Source organism: Hypanus sabinus, chromosome X1 (assembly GCF_030144855.1).
Source record: "Hypanus sabinus isolate sHypSab1 chromosome X1, sHypSab1.hap1, whole genome shotgun sequence".
NCBI lineage: Eukaryota > Metazoa > Chordata > Chondrichthyes > Myliobatiformes > Dasyatidae > Hypanus > Hypanus sabinus.
Window position 1 is genome coordinate 24,997,334 of NC_082738.1, and position 22,982 is coordinate 25,020,315.

At 39.5% G+C, this 22,982-nt stretch overlaps 1 protein-coding gene across 6 annotated transcripts in view; it reads right to left on the reverse strand.

The window, feature by feature from the left end:
• LOC132384710 (R3H domain-containing protein 2) overlaps positions 1-22,982 on the reverse strand; it is a 302,458-nt gene that overhangs the window by 79,198 nt on the left and 200,278 nt on the right. For 4 of the 6 annotated variants that reach the window (XM_059956097.1, XM_059956094.1, XM_059956095.1 and 1 more), the window contains one exon: positions 520-621. The exons of the other annotated variants lie outside the window; for them this stretch is intronic. In XM_059956097.1, the coding sequence (XP_059812080.1) occupies positions 520-621 (102 nt within the window). The remainder of the gene's footprint in view (positions 1-519; positions 622-22,982) is intronic. 6 annotated transcript variants of the gene reach the window in all.

The window sequence follows — 22,982 nt, forward strand, 5'->3', positions numbered from 1 at the left end:
GCAAATGCTGATTCATTAATGATGTATTTATATGGTCTGCAATATCAATTAGTAGAACAAGAGATTATTAATGGAGATTGTAGGCTTGTGATAACGAGCAGTGATGAAAGCAGCACAGGTCCTTTTTGCCACATTGCATCTCAGCAGGTAAAAACAACATTACTAATTTTGTAGAACTAGACAGAATTAAATTTCATATAAACATTTCCCCCATGTGAAGGCAGCAATTAATTTGGATATGGACGTTCATGTCTCTTTTCCCACTAAAACATCACAGGCATAAAAAAAATGGAAACCAACTTTCTCAGAAAAGGTCTGCTGGTCCTATCACTGCTTCTGTTTATCACTGGAAGCAGATGGCAGAGGCCATTATATACCCAAACACTTCCTTCTGATCCAATGGTATTCTTAACACATTCAACCATAATACTGTTTGTGAAAGACTTAATGACAGCACAGAGAAACATGCAAATTGACACACGCAGGCAAAACTAAACATACAGAACTAATAACATGTACCATAGTGTACTGCTGGGGAGGCGAGACTGGCAGGAGAACTTGGGGACAAGAGGTCGCAGAATACTGGATTGGCTGTGCAGAGGGCTGCAAAGATGGCAAGGGCTAAGAAAGCCAACAACACAGATAAAGTATTGGAAAAAAAAAGAAACACAAGGTTAATGTCATCATCATCATCTCTGCACAATAATCAAAAATATTAGAAGTCAGACCAATACTTATTTTCTTTTAAGTAATGGTGTGCATTGTTTATCCCCCCCATAAGTTACCATTAATCTTTTTGGATCAAGTGCAAATTGTCTTCAAAAACATCATGGAATGGCCCTGTAATGACCACCAATCCCCACCACTGAAAATCATGAAAAGCAATTCTGCAGATGCTGAAGGAACTCAGCAAGTCAGGCAACATCCAATGCTGCCTGACTTACTGACTTTCTCCAGCATATTGTGTCCAGCCACCACTGAAAAAGCCTGAAGTTAGTGTTACATTGTGAGACCTCATGGAGGTGGCTTGCAAATGCAAAACAAATATACAAGTTATTAATCAAATTTTTGAAAATTACAAATGGATAATAACACAGCTGTTTTCTAAAGATTGTATCTTCTTAATGAGATGTAGACAGTACTTCTGCAGAATTTGTGTTTTGAATAGAGAATAGCAAACCTAGAGGGTCCTTAAACCAAACTGATATCCAAAATAACAAACCAATATGCTGTAAATGTTAACTTAAAATCTTTTATAAGTTAACTATTTTGCAAAAGTAAGGTCACATTTGAAAGACGTAAAACATTGAGTTACCTATTGCAAGGAAAGTTTGCCAATTTTTCAGTTAAGTCCAATCTCCACAATCACATAGGAACAAAAGGTTTCTTTAAAAGCTAAAGGGGGTTAAGATATCAAATATTTGATTGAGCATATTCTTTTAAGACTGTTCCACCATGCAAAATCACTGGAACTAGTCAAGTTCTGATCCAGTATATACCTCAATACTTCAGAGGGAGACTGGGGTAGGGCAGGTCAGGGTCTGCTAAACCACTCTTTTGATTAATGATTCTTTTAATTTATTTGTGCCTGAGTTATAAAAGCTAAAATTAGATCTATTTCGGGGGGGGGGGGGGGGGGAAAGATCAGCATTTGGTACACCGTGTCCTAGTGTCTCTGTTCTTCTTCTCTATTTAAACATTTAACAGTTCATTTATATTTCTTCCTTTCAAAAATGTCACATTTCTTTGCATCTGAAACCTACCTGTTCAAATCCACCACTCTGCTCATGAATTTGAATCCTGATTACCTACTTTACAATTAACTACACACAGGCCATGGTAGCTACCAATATTGATAGAGTATCAGAGGTTCTTAAATATTTCCTATTGCTTACCCTTCTCAGATCTGCCAGCTGCCTACACACCTCACTGGTATACACTGCCATCACATCTTCCTTGCCAATGCTGGCAGCCAGAACATCAGGGCAGTGGGTAGAGAGTCCATGAGAAGTGGACAAACTATACAGGCTCTGCAGGAAGCTGCATCTTGAAGAGGTTGAGGTGCAAGATCCTGTTTAATCAGGCAGTAACCGACAAGCCATTGAATCAGCCAGAAGGCCCACCTAGCTGTCAAAGTCACTCTGGGTTACCTGGCAACCATCTGTTCTTCAAACCCAGAGATCACGCAATGAGGTGAGCAATGGAGGCAATGGGAAACTCAGCAAGCACAGCATCACTACACTTCTGTCCAACCCTGCCCAAATGTCACAAAACTTCAGTCAGTTCTGCTGTCTCCAGCTAGAGGACAAAGATCTTCCTTGGAGAATCCAGCAGTTGGCTTCAGGCCTCACCATGTATTTATTGAGCCAACACCAAGGAACAGCAGTAACTGCTGTTACCTAAAACTAGATGCTAATCATCAGATCAGTCTGCTGGTAAATATCCATGGCCTTGCCTTACAATGAAATTTAAATCCACCATAACACATTTTCATCCTTTTTCCTGAGTGATTTTTTTTAAAGTACCATACAAGTGTGGGTACTAATGTTTGGAAAAAACAATTGCATATGCAAGAATGACTTCATTTACATTAGCTAGAAATAGCAATGATCCACTGGTAGTTAATAATGTTCATCTCTTCAACATTCATAAAAAGTATTCTAGTCAACCCCCCTTTTCAAATCAACTAATTTTTGATCCATGTTGCCACAGCCTCTATCACAAAATCTACCTGCACACAAGGCTGTGAACATTCACAGACGCAATTGCCACTACATTTCCTTTACTTTAACACTTCATAATTTCCTTTAAAGGTTCCACGAAAAATAACTTGGTCCTCTTAAGATCCATGCTGCCTGCCTCAAATCATTCCAGGTTAACTCAATCTTTATTTTGGCATGGCAGGCTCAGGCAATTTTGTGACTGCCAAGTCTATTGTTAACTAGGTCATCCTTTTTGAAAAGGGGTGCAATGTTGGTCAGGATAGCTGAAAATCTGATATATAGCCATAGAACATAGAATAGTACAGCATAGTACAGGCCCTTCGGCCCACAAGGTTGTGCTGACCCTTAAACCCTGCCTCCCATATATCCCCCCCACCTTAAATTCCTCCATATACCTGTCTAGTAGTCTCTTAAATTTCACTAGTGTATTTGCCTCTGCCGCTGACTCAGGCAGTGCATTCCACGCACCAACCACTCTGAGTAAAAAAACCTTCCTCTAATATCCCCCTTGAACTTCCCACCCCTTACCTTAAAGCCATGTCCTCTTGTATTGAGCAGTGGTACCCTGGGGAAGAGGCACAGTCTGTCCACTCCATCTATTCCTCTTACTATCTTGTATACCTCTAACACATCTTGTATAGCCAACATATACATGATTTATAATGATCTTTTCTTACCTCATCAAGCACAATTAATTGTATTTCTAATTTGCAGATTATTTAATAAGTTACTGAGAAATTTTGCCTGGATTGGGGAGCATGTCTTATGGGGATAGGTTGAGTGAACTCGGCCTTTTCTCCTTGGAGCGATGGAGGATGAGAGGTGACCTGATAAAGGTGGCATTGATCGTGTGGATAGTCAGAGGCATTTTCCCCAGGGCTGAAATAGTTGCCACAAGAAGACACAGGTTTAAGGTGCTGGGGAGTAGGTACAGAGGAGATGTCAGGGGTAAGTTTTTTATGCAGATTGTGGTGAGTGCATGGAATGGGCTGTCAGCAATGGTGGTGGAGGCAGATATGATAGGGTCATTTAAGAGACCTTTAGATAGGTACATGGAGCTTAGTAAAATAAAGGGCTATGGGTAAGCCTAGTAATTTCTAAGGTAGGGACATATTCTGCACAACTCTGTGGGCTGAAGGGCCTGTATTGTGCTGTAGGTTTTCTATGTTTTTATGAAAGAGGTTAATTTATTATTGTCTCATATCTAGGTACATTAAAAAGGTTGTCTTGCATACAGATCAATTCATTACGATAGAGCCTCAACAGAACAGCAACTAAAATGTAAGCTATAGAAAGGGTGCAGAGGAGATTTACAAGGATGTTGCTTGGATTAGGGAGCATGCTTTATGAGAATAGGTTGAGTGAACTCGGCCTTTTTTCTTGGAGCGATGAAGGATGAGAGGTGACCAGATAGAGGTGTACAAGATGATGAGAGGCATTGATCAGCAAACTCAGTCATGGATAGTCAAAGGCATTTTCCCCAGGGCTGAAATAGTTGCCACAAGAGGACACAGTTTTAAGGTGCTTGGAAGTAGGTACAGAGGAGATGTCAGGGGTAAGTTGTTTTTTTTTACAGAGAGTGGTGAGTGCGTGGAATGGGCTGCCAGAAAAGGTGGTGGAGGCAGATACGATAGGGTATTTTAAGAGACTTTTGGATAGGTACATGGAGCTTAGAAAAATAGAGGGCTATAGGTAAGCCTAATAATTTCTAGGGTAGGGACATGTTCGGCAAAATCTTGTGGGCCGAAGGGCCTGTATTGTGCTGTAGGTTTTCTATGTTTCTATTCAGATCCCCTCTGAAGCCACAAATAGGTGATATTCCCTTCCAAAGTGCAGTCTTTCTGAGAGAATTGATAATCAACTTCAGATGAATGGATCAGAGCATAAAGTACAGATTTACAGGGTGACACTGAAAGTTCTGATCCGTGCTGGCATTGAAATCAGTAGCAGGGTAAGGTGCTAATGCCATTATATTCGAGTCTGCTTATTAAATTGGTGAAAAGAAAACCCAGTAAACATATACAAAAGAAGTGTTAGAGATCATATATAAACATCAAGGAGAATGCATTAGCATCAAGAGAAATACTGCAGTCTTATGAGTCCCAAGTCTTGATATCTACACAAAATGTCTTACAACCAAAATGAACTTTAAGTGCTGATGACTTGCGTACTGGAGTTCTATGCTATTAGCCAAGCTCTTCTGGTGCAGTGCTGACACTGATATCTACTCAATAATACTGATTATTGCTCTGGTACATCTTATCCTCAGAAAAGCCAAGAGAAAACTTATCCCTGTAAACTGAGCTCTGACCAGCAATCAATCCGGACGTCAGAAGTTTGAGAGAAGGGGATTTCAATCACATCCACTGACCAAGTAGAAAAAGGTAGCGTTGGATTACAGCAGCATAAATAGAGCTCTGACCAGTGACCAATCTGCATTTGAGATTGATTAGCAAGAGCAAATTAAAAGGCAGCAGCAAACACAGTGGCCGTCATCAGAGTGGACAGAGTCAGAATGCTGATCCAGAGGCTTAGAGTGGACAGTTAGTGGTGATCTTGAGGCTTTAGCTCTTCGAGGCTTCAGTCAGAGAAAGCAAAAAAAAAGCAAAGCTCTACATAAAGTTCTTTCGCTCCATCCCTTCTCTACTGTCTGAGCTGAGCACATATAAAGATGCCAGACAGGAGAGTTGAATGCCCCACTTGTGAGATCTGGGAAGGTAGGGAGACCTACAGTATCCCTGGAGACTGCAACTGAAGAAGTGCATCCAGCTGCAGCTTCTAACAATCCATGTTAAGGAATTGGAGTTGGAACTGGATGAACTCCAGATCATTCTGGAGGCTAAAGGGGTGATAGATAGGACAGGTAGAGAGGTAATTACACCCAAGATGTAGGACACAGGAAACTGGGTGTCAGTCAGGATGGGAAAAGGGTTAAACAGCCAGAGCAGAGTACCCCTGTGGCCACCCCCCTCAACAACAGATATACCACTTTGGATAATGTTCTTTTAATATATGGGGGGGGGGGGTAGGGGGAAGTGGTGCTGAGCCTGGCTCTGTGATTCAGAAGGGATACAAGGGAGAAGAGGAACATTGTGATGATAGGGATTCATTAGTTAGAGGAATGGACAGGAGGTTCTATGGGTGAGAACGAGATTCCCAAATGGTATGTTGCCTCCCAGGTGCCAGGGTCCAGGACATTTTGGATTGAGTCCTCAGCATTCTTAAGTGGGAGGGTGAACAGCCAGAGGTTGTGTTCCACATCCGTACTGATGATATGGGTAGGAAGAGTGTCAAGGTTCTGCAAAGGGAGTTCAGGGAGTTAAGTGCTAAGCTGAGGGCAGGACCTCCAGGGATGTGATCTCAGGATTGCTACCTGTACCATGTGCTAGTGAGGCTAGAACTAGGAAGATTATACAGTTTAACACATGGCTGAGGAGTTGGTGTAGGAGGGAGGCCACATAAGATTTTTGGATCATTGGGCTCTCTTCCAGGGAAAGTGGGACTTGTACAGAAGGGGTGGTTTGCACATGAACTGGAGGGGTACTGATATCCTAGCAGCAAGGTTTGTTAATGCTGCATGGTGGGGTTTAAACTAGAGTTGATAGTGATGGGAACCACAGTTCCAGAACAGTTAGTGGAGAGGTTGTGGAGGCAGATGTTGGTAAGAGATCAAAGTCAAGAATCAAAAGGTTGAGCATTGTACAACTAGTATCCTGAGCTGCGTACATTTCAACGCAAGAAGTGTCGTAGGAAAGGCGGATGAGCTCAGGGCATGGATTAGCATTTACAATTATGACTTTGTTGCCATTAGTGAGACTTGGTTGCAAGAGGGGCAGGATTGGCAACTCAGTATTGTGGGGTTCTATTGTTTTAGATGTGACAGAGCGGGAGGGATTAAAGGAGGAGGGGTGGCGTTACTAGTCAGGGAAAATGTCACTTCAGGGCTCCGTCAGGACAAACTGGAGACTCGACTAGTGAGGCGTTATCGGTGGAACTGAGAAATAAGAAAGGTTTGACCATGTTAATTGGGCTATATTACAGACCACCCAACAGTCCTAGGGATTTATAATATAACTATTATAATAATATTATTATATATTAATAAATATTATTATAATTTAAAGGAATAAATTTGTTAAAGAGATGCAGACTGTTGCAAGAAACAAAAGATTGTGATAGTAGGTGATTTTAACTTTTCCATATATTGATTGGGACTACCATACTGCAAAAGGGTTGGATAGGATAGATGTTGAGAAATGTATTCAGGAAAGTTTCCTTCATCAGTATGTAGAAGTCCTAACGAGACAGAGTGCAAGACTTGATCTGCTATTAGGGAATGAGACAGCGCACATGACAGAAGTTTGTGTATGGGGGCACTTTGCATCTAATGAGCACAATGCCATTAGCTTCAAAGTAAATATGCAAAAAGATAGGTTTAGTCTGTGGGTTGACATTCTAAATTAGAGACTGCACTCCCCGCCCGCCCCATAGATGCTGCCTGGCCTTCCAAATTCCTCTAGCATTTTGTGCGTTTGGATTGGGACAGGCTGATTCTCTGGCAAAGGTGTACTTGGAAAGTGCGAGCTCTTCAAAAAAAAAATTCAGAGTACAAAGCTTCTATGTGCCTGTCAGAATAAAAGGTAAAGATAACAAGTGTCAGGATCCTTAGTTTTCAAGAGATAAGAGCAAAAAGGAGGTGCAGGTACAGGCAGGTAGGAACAAATGAGGTGCTTATGGAATACAAGGAATGCAAGAGAACACTTAAGAAAGAAATCAGGAGGGCTAAAAGAAGGCATTAAGTTGCTCTAGCAGACAAGATGAAGGAGAATCCTAAGGGATTCTACAGGTATATTAATAGCAAAAGGATTGCTAGGGACAAAATAGGTCCCCTGGAAGACCAGAATGGTAATCCATGTGAGGAGCTAAAACAGATGGGGGAGATCTTAAATTAATTCTTTGCATCTGTATTTACTCAGACACAGCGAGTCCATAGAAGCAAGACAAAGCCGCATCAACTTCATGGACCCTGTACAGATTACAGAGGAGGAGATGTTTACTACCGAGGCAAATACCCAGGGCCTGTGAAAGTGTTCCCTCAGACCCTAAGGAAGGCAAGTACAGAAATTGCCAGGGCCCTAGTAGAGATAATTAAATCATCTTTAGCGTCAGGATAAGGTACTAGAGGATTGGAGGATAGCCAATGTTGACCCATTGTTTAACAAAGGCTCTAAACATAAACCAGGAACTTATAAGCTGGTGAATCTGATGTCAGTAGTGGGACAGTTATTGGAAGGCATTCTAAGGCACCAAATATATAAGTATTTGGACAGACATGGACTGATTGAGGATAGTCAGCAAAGCTCTGTGCGTGGTAAATCATGTCTAACCAGCCTTACAGTGTTTTTCAAGGCGGTTACCAAGAAAGTGGATGAAGGCAAGGCAGTGGATATTGTCTCTATGGACTTTAGTAAGGCACTTGACAAGGTCCTGCATGAGAGGCTGATTGAGAAGGTTCAGTCACTCGGCATTCAGAATGAGGTAGCAAACTGGATTAGACATTGGCTTGGTGCCAAGAGTGGCAGTAGAAGGTTTCCTCTCTGACTGGAGGCCTGTGACCAGTGGTGTGCTCAGGGATCAGTGCTGGGTCTTTTGTTTTTTTAAAATTTTTTTAAAATTGAATTTTCAAATAGGTTACAGAAAGAAAAAAAAATTATAAAAAATAATTATCAACCCTCCCCCCCTCCCCCCTAACATATCCCTATAGAAAGAGGGAAAAAAGAAAGAGAAAAGAAAAGAAAGAAAGAGTGCCTGGATATCGGAAGATCCCCACATGCTCCATGGAGTTCATAATAGCTTTAGTATATATATTTATTTCTTTCCCTAGATAACCAATAATTTTATCTTCTGAGCACCTATATATTTAATCCTATCTTTTGTAAATAAGGGCGCCAAATTTTCAGAAATATTTCATATTTATCTCTTAAATTATAAGTTATTTTTTCAAGTGGAATGCAGCTAAAAATTTCATTCTTCCAATGATCTATACTTAAGTATGAATCTGCTTTCCAAGTAACTGCGATAGCCTTTTTGGCTACTGCCAATGCAATTTTTATGAATTCTTTCTGATGTTTATTCAGTTTGGATTTTGGTTTTATCCCTTCAATATCGCCTAGTAAAAATAATGCTGGATTATGTGGAAGTTGTGTTCCAATAAAATTCTTAAATTTGTCCAAAAAGGTTGAATTTTAAAACAAGACCAAGTAGAGTGTAAAAAAGTACCAATTTCTTGATTACATCAGAAACATTGATCAGATAAATTTGGGTTTAATTTATTTATTTTTTGTGGTGTAATATATAATTGATGTAAAAAATTATATTGCACTAATCTTAATCGGACATTTGTTGTATTTGTCATACTGTCAAGACAGTCTTGACCAACTTGTTTCTTCAATTTTAATATTCAAATCAGTTTCCCATTTTTGTCTTGACTTATGAATTCCTTGTTTAATTGTCTGTTTTTGAATCAAACTATACAAGAAATAAATCTTTTAATTTTTCCTTTTTGAATTAGTTTCTATTTCATTAGATTTCAGCAATAACATTGTTTGACCCAATTTATCTCTTAAATAAGCCCTTAATTGGAAATAACAAAAAAGAATGTTGTTTGATATTTTGTATTTATTCTTTAATTGATCAAATGACATTAATATACCTCCAAAACAATCTCCTATATATCTAATCCCTTTTTGAAACCAATTGTATAAAAGTTGATTATCCATTGTAAAAGGAATAAGTTTATTTTGAATTAAAGGTCTCTTTGCAAATAGAGATTTCTTTATCTCATCATCAACATTTATCTTATCCCATAAATCAATCAAATGCTTTAATATAGGAGATTCTTTCTTTTCCCGTATCCATTTAGATTCCCACTTATATATAAAATCTTCTGGTATATTTTCTCCTATTTTATCTAATTCTATTCTAATCAATGCCGGTTTATCTTCATCAAAAAAACAGATGCGATAAATCTAAGTTGATTTGCTTTATAATAACTCTTAAAGTTTGGAAGTTGTAACCCTCCTAGGTCAAATTTCCATGTCAATTTTTCCAACGATATTCTTGACATCTTACCTTCCCAAAGGAACTTCCTCACACATTTATTTAACTCTTGAAAAAACTTCTGCGGTAATTGTATTGGTAGTGTTTAGAATAAATACTGTAATCTAGAGAATATATTCATTTTTACAGCATTTACTCTGCCTACTAATGTTATTGGTAACGTCATCCATTTATCAAGATCTTCTTGAATTTTTTTCAATAATGGTAAATAATTTAATTTATATAAATTCTTTATATCACTGTCAACTCTTATACCTAAATATTTTATACCATTTATCGGCCATCTAAATTGAGTTATTAGTCGACATTGACTATAATCTCCTTTAGTAAGGGGTAGAATTTCACTTCTATCCCAATTTATTTTGTAGCTTGATATTTTTCCATATTCTTCCAATCTAGAAGATAATTTACGCAGCGAATACAATGGGTTTGTTAAATAAAGCAAAACATCGTCAGCAAATAAATTAATCTTATATTCTTCCTGGTTAACTCTGAAACCCATATCATCCGGGTCCGTTCTAATTAATTCAGCTAATGGCTCTATCGCCAACACAAATAAAGCAGGTGATAATGGACAGCCTTGTCTAGTTGACCTTGTTAACTGAAATGATGTTGAAATTTGACCATTTGTCACTACTTTAGCTTTGGGATTAGTATTTAAAGTTTTAATCCATTTTATAAGAGATACTCCTAATCCATATTTTTCCAATAACTTAAATAAAAAATCCCATTCCAATCTATAAAATACTTTTTCTGCATCTAAGGCAACTGCCACACTCATTTCCTCCCTCTTTTGTGCCAAATGAATTATGCTAAGTAACCGAGTTACATTATCTGCCAATTGTCTATTTTTGATATATCCTGTTTGATCCATATGTATTAATTTTGGTAAGTATTTAGATAATCTATTTGATAAAATTGTTGCTATTATTTGATTGTCTATTTTCAACAAAGAAATAGGTCTATATGATGTTGGTTTTAAAAGATCTCTATCTTTTTTTGGCAATACCATTAAAATAGCTGTCGAAAAAGATTCTGGAAGTTTATGCGTTCTTTCCGCTTGGTATATTAACTCCATAAAAGGAGGAATTAGTAAATCTTTAAACTTTTTATAAAATTCGGGAGGAAAACCATCTTCTCCAGGGGATTTATTACTCTGAAGTGATCCTAGAGCTTCTTAGACCTCTTAATGTAAAAGGCATATCTACTCCCTTCTGTTCTTCGGAATTCAATTTTGGAAGAGTTATTTGTGATAAAAACCTTTCTATCTCGACATTATCATTTTGTGATTCTGATTGATACAGTTCAGAATAAAAATTCTTAAAAGTTTCATTAATTTCTAAAGGTTTATAAGTAATCATATTTACACTTGTTCTAATTGCATTTATTGTTTTGGAAATCTGGTCTGTTTTTAACTGCCAAGCAAGAATCTTGTGTGATCTTTCACTTAGTTCGTAATATCTCTGTTTAGTTCTCATAATTGCTTTTTCTGTTCGATATGTCTGAAGTGTATTATATTGTAACTTCTTGCTAACAAGTTGTCTTCATTTTTCTTCTGTCATATATCTTTGAGATTCTTTTTCTAATTTTGTAATTTCTTTTTCCAATTGATCTATTTCTACCATATATTCCTTCCTAATTTTAGAAATATAACTTATCATCTGGCCTCTCAAATATGCTTCCCATACTATAAATTTATCATCAACTGAATGTAAATTTGTATCTAAAAAAACGGAATCTGCTTTTTCATGAAATCACAAAAATCTTGACGTTTTCATAATATTGAATTAAATCTCCATCTGTAAATTGATTCCTCTTTATCCATCATTGTCATTGTCAAGGGGGAATGATCTGACAATATTCTTGCTTTATATTCCATATTTTTCACTGTCTTGAATATTCGTTGATAATAGGAAAAAATCTATCCTTGAATAAGTTTTATGTCTATTTGAATAAAATGAGTAATCTCTTTCTTTTGGATTAATTCTTCTCCATATATCAATCAAATTTAAATCTTTCATCAATGATAAAGTTAATTTTGCTACTTTTGATTTTGTAACAACCTTTGTTGATCTATCTAAAACTGGGTCTAGACAAAAATTAAAATCTCCACCTATTAATATTTTGTCACATGTGTCAGCCAAATTCAAAAAGGCCTCTTGTATAAATTTTACATCATTTTTATTTGGTGCATAAATATTCATAAGAGTCCATAGTTCTGAAAAAATTTGACAATGTATAATTACATATCGCCCCATTATCAATTAATACATTTTGTATTTTAATTGGTAAAGTTTTATTAACCAAAATTGCAACTCCCCTCACTTTTGAATTAAATGAAGCTGCAATAACATTTCCGACCCAATCTCTTTAATTTCTGATGTTCTATCTCTGTTAAGTGTGTTTCTTGCAAAAAAGCTACATCAATTTTCACTTTCTTAATGTATGTTAAAATTCTTTTTCTTTTCACCGGTCCATTAAGCCCATTAACATTAAAATTTTAAAAATTCAGTAAATTAGTCATTATTTTTAACAGGGTTACTCCAGTCTATAGGAATACCTAACCTTACAACTTTCGTAGTACCTTGGGGAATCTTTTTAAAATTCTCCATGTTGCTATGTGTCTCCCCCCGATTGTCCAGGCAAAGAAAGAAAAAGAAAAATAATTATAAAGAAAAAAATAACAAAATATCCCCCTACTAACGTTGTGAATAAAAAAAAACACATTACCCCCCCTCCATTGTACGGGTCATGGCAATCGCCATGATTACACACATGAGTCCCGTAGCAATCGATCTGAAGTTCCCCCAGCTCCCCCGTAACATAAAAAAGTATATATAAGAAAGGAAAAAATAATATCACTACTCTCGATTAAAATTTCTCAAATTTTTACCTTTCTCCCCTGTATCATATAATTAAGAATATATTTAAATATTATTTTGTCCTTAAACATCTATCAACTCCATTCACTGTCCCTGTCTTCATCTTTAATCCATTTCACTTTTAAATCTTTGGCTGTGGTTAGCGAATATTTGGGAGTTCTTGTGCAAATTCTTCCGCATCCCGATATTCAGTAAAAAAAAAATCATCTTTTTCCGTCATCCAAAAAAATTATCAGGGTTGCCGGGTGGTGCAATATAAATTTATAACCTTTTTCCCATAAAACTTTTCTCACTGGGTTAAATTCCTTCTTTCTCTTCAAAAGGTCATAACTTATATCAGGATAGAAAAGAACTATTTTCCCTTCCATCATCAATGGTCCGTTTCTCTTTCTGGCACGTTGGGCAGCCGCCTTCAGGATATTTGCTTTGTCTTGATATCTTAAGCATTTTATCAAGATTGATTGTGGGTTTTGATCAACTTGAGGTCTTGATCTTAAGGCTCTGTGAGACCTTTCAATTTCAATTAACTGGGTTCCTTCTTCCATTTCAAAAATTTCCAGAATCCATTTTTGAAAAAAATTTATTGGATCCTCTCCCTCTAATACCTTCAAGTCCAACAATCTTAATATTATTTCGTTTGCTAAAATTTTCAAGTACATCCACTTTTTCCAACAACAGTTTTCTTTGTAATGTCCAGGCAGAAATATTATCTTCCATTTTATTCACTCTATCAATAGTGTCTCTGGTTGTTTCTTCCAAGTTTTTAATTTTCTTGTCCATTTTGTCCTGTCTTTTCATCATTTTATCAAACATACTCTTCATATTGTTAATATATTTTTTAATTACTTTTAATGGATTTAATTTATGCATTATTTGCACCAAAGTTTTTTTTAATGTCTCCAATATCACCTCCAACCTCTTCCTGTTGCTCTTCTTTGTTTGTCTCTTCATCTTCGTCTGATTTATCCAGAGAATCTGATTCTACCTCATATTCACTTTCAGTTTCGATCATAGCTGGGATTTGTAGTTTGGGTTGCTCGTGTTTGCGCATGCCCCTTCCTTCACGCATGCGCAATTCCTGTTGCTCTTTTTTTTTGGAAACAGTTGATGTTGCTGCAGTTTCCTGTTCTGTATCGCCGGAGGTAAATTGCACTTGAGCCCGAGGCTCTTTCATGGCAGCTGGCCTTGATTCTTTTCCAACTTGTGTTGTCTTCAAAGTAGTAGTTTTCTTCTGCTTCTGTTTAGGAAGCATATCTTAAGACAATCCTGAGTAGTTTATAAGTAATTTTTAAAAGGTATTTACTAACTTTTCTTCACTTAAGTATTATTTTACTGTTTTTTTTTAAACGGGAGAGCTGGATTTCTACATCTCGATCCTACGTCATCACGTGTTGTCCCCCGCTGGGTCTTTTGTTGATTGTCATCTGTACCAATGATCTGGATGATCAGCAAATTTGTGGTTGACACCAAGATCAGAGGTGTTGTGCAAAGTGAGAAAGGCTATCATGGCTTGCAGAGAGATCTGCATCAGCTGAAAAATGGGCTCAAAAATGGCAGATGAAACTTAATGTAGACAAGTGCGAAGTTTTGCACTTCGGTAGGACCAACTAAGGTAGGTCTTGCACAGTGAATGGTAGGGCACTGAGGAGTATGGTAAAACAAAGGGATCTGGGAATACAGGTTCACAATTCATTGAAAATGGTGTCATGCGTAGATAGGGTTGTAAAAAAAAAAGATTTTGGTGCATTGGCCTTGATAAATCAATGTATTGAGTACAGGAGATGGGACATTATACTGAAGTTGTTTTGTAGGGGTATGGAGGGCTACGGTCCCAATGCAGGTTGATGGGAGTAGGCAGCCTAAATGGTTTTGGCATGACTAGATGGGCCAAAGGGCCTGCTTCTGTGTTGTACATCTCTGACTCCAATGTCCTATCAAACTCCATCCAATTGAGCAATAGCCACTCACCAATTTGCATTCTACCAAAATACTAGTGTTCGATCTCATCAAAGACTTGACCTAACTTGTACAGGAGATGAAGGCTGGAGATAAATGAGAAAAATGTCCCTCTACATTAAAGCAACATTTCAAAGAGAAGGCATCAATGGGAATTAAAAGGAAGTCTGACTTTTGATGAAGGGGAAACCTAACCTATGCAAGGTAAAGTAAGGGTGCCACAGTACCATAGTGGTTAGTGCAACACTATTACAGCTCGGGGCATTCCAGATGTAGCGTTCTCGCTCGGGTGTAATGGAAACGCCGAATTAAACGCCGAGATAAACCGTAGTCAATGAAAACAAGGTCGCAGTAAGATTAACCATTTACTGTTCACTCTTCACATTAACGTATGGTGAAAAAGCGTTGCTCTCACTGTGATTTCTAATGCTTACAAACAACTTCTTGCTCTGGTCTCCCTCGTGCGAGCCCCCGCCCTTGTGTTGATCCCAAACCGGTATTTTCCCACAAGACGCGGCGAAACCAGATGTGACGTCATCGCATGCCGATATATTTTACAGGCAATGAATATACTTTAAATAATTCTAATTCTAACTAGAAAATACTAACAAATGAATTACTAAGTGAAAATATTATAAACTAAATAACTGCCATAAAGGCAACACACTCCCCGCTTGACCTTCGTAAGGTCACAATGAACATAATACAAAACTTAGTCTCTAAATCAGTCATTAGGTAGAAGTAGAATGACTTCTGTAACTGGCCTTTGGTAAATTTTTACATCGCCTTGGTCGGTAGTCTTCAACTCAATCTTCCTGACGTGTCCATCCCCACGAGGGAATGTAGCAGTGATTCTGGCCACTGGCCAGCTGTTGCGGGTGATTTGCTTGTTCCTGAGCAGGACTAAATCTCCACCTTCAAGATTCCTGCAGGGTTCTGTCCACTTTTGTCTGTGTTGCAACAAAGGTAGATATTCCTGTCTCCAGCGAGACCAGAACCGATTTGCCAGAGCTTGGACTTGTCTCCATTGCTTTGTGTACAAGTCCTTGTTTGAGAAGTCTCCTGGTGGAGGGGGAGCTCCTGCCTTCTGCGTAAGGAGCATTGATGGCGAGAGTATGAAGGGGTTTTCTGGGTCAGAAGACACAGGTAGGAGTGGTCGTGCGTTTATAATGGCTGTGACCTCTGCCATTAGGGTGCACAGTACCTCGTGGGTCAATCAGGTGCGTTGCTGCATCTCAGGTTTCCTTTTCAGGGTTTTTTGCAAGAGCGTGAACCGCTTGACTGCCTGCCCTTTGTTGTTTGGCAAGCACTGGCGTAGTTCTCTGAAAGGCAATGGGGCGACCCCATTATTTGCTTCATCTCTGAAGACCTTGGTGTCCTTTGTTTTTAAGAAAATGGCATCTTGAGCTGATTGAGCAAGTTTATTACCGTGCTCAGTTTGAACGAAGACTGACTGACCCAGCGTCTTGTCAGTTACTTTGCGCTTGTTAACACCTTGTTGTGTTTCCTTGATACACATGGAACTTGTGCAGGGTTGAAAAATTGAATGGCTGCCACTCTCTAGCACATTGGTCTTGAGTGTGCTAACCGTCGGTTTGTGTACATTGCCAGGGCACACCTCTCCTATCACCACCCAGCCTAGATCCAGGCGTTGCGCAAAGGGGGCGTTGTGTGGTCCATTGACCTGCAGCCTAACCTTGTGCACCCGGATAACATCTCTTCCTAATAGCAGGAGTATTTCTGCTTTTGGATCCAGTTCTGGGATGTGTTTGGCGATGTGGTGGAGATGTGGCTGGTGTAGCACCGCACTTGGCGTCGGGATCTCAGTGCGGTTATTCAAGATTTCATTGCACTCTAAGAGCGGAGGGAGACAGATGACGACTTTACCATCCAGGGACTCAAGGAAGCCTTCTGCCTTCCTTCCATGAGTTTCCACGTTGCCTGAGTAAGTTCTAACGTAGTATGGGAACTGCTCACTCCCAATGCTGAACAATTTAAAGAACTCTGGACTGGCTAGTGAGCAATTGCTCTGATTGTCCAGAATTACATAGGCTTTGATGGCCTTGTCTTTGGCTCCTTTAGGGTACACCTTAATGAGGCAGATCTTTGAACAAGAACGGCTTGACTGAGCTTGACCGCAAACTTCTGTACAACTCGAGCTGACAACTGTTGTCCTGGAGTGAGCTTCTTCCTCCCCGCCGTCCTGTTGTGGGGGTGAAGGAGCGTTGTCAGTTTGCGGTAACGGGCCGGGATGCATGGCCCCATCGTGATTAGTGCTATCGCAATCCGGGCACTTCACGGCGATCGTACACTCTCTAGCAAAGTGAGAGGTCGAGGAACAGCATTTAAAACATATTCTTTTCTCCTTGAGAAGGGCCATCCTCTCTTCAAGGGGTTTTTCCCTAAACGTTCTGCATCTTCTGAGGGGGTGGGGTTTGTTATGCAATGGGCAATTCTTGCTAGGGTCGTGGTTAGTTGTAAAGACTTAAGCACCGAGACGGGTTTATCAATGTTGAAAGTATTCGAAGAGGATCTACCTGGCTTGGTGTAAATCGTACTGCTTCCTGGACCCATGAGGCTAGGGTCATTTCACTTCTTCGCCTCCTTGCACACAAACCTAGTGAGGTGCTTAAAGGGAGGAAATCGACCATCGTGGTCTTCCTTGTACTCTGAGACAACAGCCAGCCACCTGTCCTGCAGCCCAAATGGAAGTTTGTCCACGATTTGTCTAATCCCAGATGGAGTATCTAGGTATACTAGACCAGCTGAGTAGCCATCTTCTTTGGCGCCTTGGATCTCCATGAGTAAATCTCCGAGTTCTCTTAACTTAATGTAATCTTTGGCTGACACCTTAGGAAAGTTTTCCAGCCGTTGATATAGCGCCGCTTCGATAATTTCGGGGGCCCCATAGCCCTCCCAAAGTCTCTCCCATGCTTTGCTTAAGGCTAGCTCGGGTTTGTTGATGTACACTGAACGTATGCGTCTCACCTGTTCGCATGATTCTTTTCCCAGTCATTTCACCATAAGATCCAACTCTTGGGTTGCTCTGAGCTGGACTCCGTCGATAGCGTTGGTGAATGTGGAGTACCATGCACGGTAATTTTCAATTTTATCGTCAAACTGGTACAGTCCCGAAGTGAGGAGATCCCGTCGTGCTAAATACTGCATCATGGGATCAACTGTAAGCGGCATGCGGGCTGGGGAAATACGTTGGCGCGTATATGACTGAGGGCGTACATTTCTTATGGAATTTGCTGTCCTGAATTCGACCTCTGCGTATCTTCTCCCCAAATCTTGTAAGTTTGGTGTCGAGAAGTATTTGTCGTCAGCTCTTTCATTCTTGACTTCATCGCGGAGTTGCGAGGGTAAATTGTCTTCCTCGTATGGATGTGATGCAATCGGGCTTCTCTGAGGTTCCTCATGACATGGGATATTATCAAATACGTATGGAGAGGAAGGACGAGCCTTCCTGTCTATTTGAGATCGGACATAGTCGCTTGTGCGTTCCAATCTGGTCCTTTCTGAAGAAGATCTTACGACGGCCAGATCATGCATTCCTTCAGCTTCTTCTATGTACTCTGCTTCCACCTTGGCAGCTTCTTCTTCTCCTTCTAGCTCCAGCACTTCTAACTCTGCCGAAATCCTTGCCTTTTCCAACTGGATTTCGGCTTCTCTGGCGGCCGCTTCCATTTCTCTGGCAGCCTTTTCCTTCTGGATTTCGGCTTCTTTGGCGGCCGCTTCTATTTTCAATTTTGCTGCTCGCTTGGCGTAGCCCACCCGCACGTGGGCGGCATCTGCTTTAGCTCTCGCCTGGGCGGCCTTACTTGATGATGCCCTACTTGATGTCGCTGGGTGGCATTGACTTGATGCTGGATTGAGATGACATTGCAGCACTTGAAACACCTGATAATGCTGCTCTTTCACTGTAGCGTTCTTGCTCAGGTGTAATAGAAATGCCAAATTAAACGCCAAGATAAACCGTAGTCAATGAAAACAAGGTCGCAGTAAGATTAACCATTTACTGTTCACTCTTCACATTAACGTATGGTGAAAAGGCGTTGCTCTCACTGTGATTTCTAATGCTCACTAACAACTTCTTGCTCTGGTCTCCCTCGTGCGAGCCCCCGCCCTTGCGTCGATCCCAAACTGGTATTTTCCCACAAGACGCGGCGAAACCGGATGTGACGTCATCACATGCCGATATATTTTACAGGCAATGAATATACTTTAAACAATTCTAATTCTAACTAGAAAATACTAACAAATGAATTACTAAGCGAAAATATTATAAACTAAATAACTGCCATAAAGGCAACACACCAGAGTAGGGTGTTCAATTCTGGTACCATCCATAAGGAGTCTGTACATTCTCCCTGTGGAATGCGTGGGTTTTCCCCAAGTGTTCCGGTTTCCTTCCACAGTCCAAAGATGTATAGGAGAGGTTAATTAGTCTTTGTAAATTGTCCCGAGGTTAGGTCAGGACTAATCAGGTTTGTTGGGAGTATCTCAAAGAGCCAGAAGGGCCTACTCCGCGCTATGTCACTGAATAAATTAGAATAAAGTGTCTTCCTTAAAATTTATTCTTCAGCACCTGGGCATTACTGGCAAGGCTGGCATATACTGCCCATCCCCTAAATGGTTTGTTAGGGCATATAAATCAATCATATAGGCAGGTTTGCAGTCACATGCAGGCCAGACTAGGTGAGTATAACAGATTTCCTCCCTTGAAAGACACCAATGGGTGTTAGATTGATGGGTCTTTAATAACACTCCAAGTCATTAACTGAAATTAAATCTTGTAGCTGCTATTGATATTTAAAATTGGATCTCTGGATTGTCTGGTTGGTTCAGATACTAGCCCAGAAATTTAACCACTGAGCTGCAAATCTTGTAATTGCTGGAGGTCAATTTTCATAGTCTCAGCTTATCCAATCATGACTAACAAATGGTAGGCAACATTCACCCCTCATAAGTGATGAACAATCATCAACTTAAGAGAAAGCCTTGTTATCATTGTTTGGCTTTCAACATCATCACTGCTGTGGTGTCCCAAGCCAATTATGTTATGGGGTCACCACATGGGCAAGTCGCCTTGGCTTGGAGTAGGGAAAGGTTGTGGACACCATTGTCAGCAATGCCAGTTGCACCCATCAAAAGCACTCAAGCAATTTTATCATCTAGGACAGCATGGTTCCCTTGATAGGTGCTCCTGCCAATGGACACAATATCCATTAGTACCACCAATACACTTTGGCTAAGTATATACTGACTGACTATAAATTGTACTTTTCTAACATACCAAGGTTACTTTGTCAAAATCTCCCTCCTTTGCAATCTTCACAATTGCAAAGGGCAAAAGCGAAACTGCCAAAAGAACGTGATTGATTCTAAATTCCTCAGCAACTTGGCAAAGAAAGATGACATTTCTTTCAATGTTGAGTCAAAATCCTCCAATCCCCTACTAAAATTCATTGGACAACCACTATTAATGCATGGACATCAAAGCAACAACCTACCACTTTTTGGGGGAAATGACCAGCACAAGAGAATTGTGACTTTAATAGGGACAAGGGCATCAAAGTCTGTAAATAGAATGTGATTTAGTAGATTGATAATTGGAGAAGTGCCAGAATGAATTCTGGACTAAAGGCTAAAAAGTTGGGAATTTTGTAAGGACAGACATCAGTTACGCGAGATATTTTTTCCTCCCCAGTGAGGACCCCAAAGATGTAGGAAAGATGGTGTTGGACAGTGATATAAGGAAATAATCAGAGATTAATGAATTATCAGTGGCAGTCATGGCAACAATAGAGTAAGCATGTAAAATGGTGGCTGTGAATGTAGCAAATTATAGAAAAGCTTATTCATGGAAAGGGATTTGAAGAGGAACTGAGGATAACAAATTAAAAGTTATGGAGATTGAACTGTAAAGCCACTTGATGTAGAGGATGGGTGTGGAAAGCAGATTCTACCTTCATGAGAAACATTAAGATACCTTGAAGAATAATCATTTTAAATGGAAGCAATGAGTGAAATAATGCAAAGTATTCATGGGAGAAGCTGTTGCCAGGGTGTGAAAAAGAACAAAATGCACATCAAAAAGGACAACCCCACCATCAATCTGACTTGAGCAGGACAGGTGGTGGAATATATAACCATAAAGACGTGACACTGAAGGAAAAGGCATCAATACTCCTCAGCCATATCTCAGTGAAGGTGGTACCATCAATGTTAGCAGAGTTATTGAATTATACGAATATACTAGATAGTAATTCAAAGAACAAATCTTCAGTTCTTAATGCAAATTGCAAGCAGTAATCAGTCAGACATGACAAAAATGGATTCAGGAAACTGAGGCTGCTGTTTTAGACTGTGATGTACCTCAGTGAGTGTTTTGGAAGATGCTAAAAAAAAGGCAAATAGATAAGCAGTAGAATTGTTTATGGGTCAACCCTGGGACAAGAGAACAGGAAAGATAATAGCAAAGAATTACAGGGTTTTCAGAAGGCAGGGTAGAGAAAATGAAAGATATGTTATAATCAAAGGGATAAAGAGGAAAAGAAGGAGACAACCTACAAATTGAAGTAATGAACCAGCTTTATAAATCTGGAAACACCCATGTTCCTATGGATGGGCCTAGCTACCCTTTGCCACCATCAACAGGCTCTCTTAGCAACCATTCCCCTTCATTGTGGTGTCCTAGGATGAATAAACAAACACATACTTTTCAATGGAACTTTGTTACAGTTAGTAACAACTTCTTAGGCAGTCTTTCAGGATTTATGATAATTGATTTCCACTCCATGCAAATCACTTATGGATTCTGAGGCAATTTGTGGGCCCTGCAATCTCTGATGCAAGTGTGGCAGGAAATGGCTGACAAGATGGGTGTGTGTTTAGTTTGAGAAGTGGTTCACTACTATTTATATTGGGCTTCTGTGCACTCATGATGCATGGACTTGGAAGTTTCTTGTGCCATCCCAAATGCCCTTTTCTCCATTTTGAGCAGACATGGGGCAGGGATTCTTTGGAGTGGGTGGGGATGCGGCAAAATGAGCAATATGCACTTACTCTATAGAGCTGAGTGTAATTAAGGTCTCAGTGCTGTAATTATACATTTTACTAAAGATAATATTGCTTGGTCATGCATGGCCTTACAGGAACTTTTGTGTCACATGACAAAAAAAACACACAAAACCTATTCCAGTCGCATCGCTGATGGTCTTGCTCTAACTATACAGTAAAAGGAACAATGGAAGCAGTGTATACAACCAAGTTAGCTGAAGAAAAACTGCTGCTATCATACAAACTCTAATGCACTGTAAGTAGCGACTATGATGATATTTTGATATATCGCTAGACTTATAGCTTTTTTGTATCACTTAAGTTTTGCCTTATTTTGATAATGGGCATAGAATAGTTATATGAGGAATAATACTCTACCCACTATCTATGACAGGGGTTCCAAACCTAGGGTCCACGGACCCTGTTAATGGTAAGGCTTCATGCCATAAAAAAGATTGAGAACCCTTGATCTATGAGTTCTGCCAGAGCCCTATAAAGTTTTGTAGTAACTCTTCACACGTCTACCTGCACATACTTTCAAAATGTCTCAGGTTATACACCTGTTTTTTCCCAGCCAAGCTTAACTTGGAACTGCTGCAGCAGAATTTTCATGTTATGATGATAAACAACAATCAAATGCAAATGGACTTTTTCTGGCTGTAACTTTACAGCCCAATGAGGGACTAACTTAACTTAGTGGTAAAATGTTACATGGATTCAGGCAAATTCTTGCAAATTTATTGTTAATGCGTCCATATGCTTGGTGTCACAATCAGGAGATTCGTAATTGTAGTTCTCTATGTCGAGAAAGGAAAGGAAGATCACCAAAGCTGCAATTGAAGTCTTCTACATCGACTTTACTAACCCTACAGTGGCAGCCATAAATTAAGAGGTAAGTGGGCATTCACAAGCCTATTATTGTTAGTAGTGGCAACCTGCTTGAAAACTGGAGAAAAGGTCTGACTCCAGCATCAAGGGTTCTACACACGAATAGATCAAGGTTTTGAGGGATTTGTACGTTGCATATCTCTATTAATCAGCTTTAGTTAAAACATATTCTGCCAATAAACATCCTCTAACAACTTTTCACCCAGATTCCTTTAAACCTGGGGTTCCCAACATGGGGTCCCATGGATCACTTGCTTTATGGTATTAGCCCATGGCATAAAAAAGGTTGGGAACCCCTACTTTTAACTGACAAAAGAGTTCTTAGACAGACCCTGGTAAGGATGCAGAC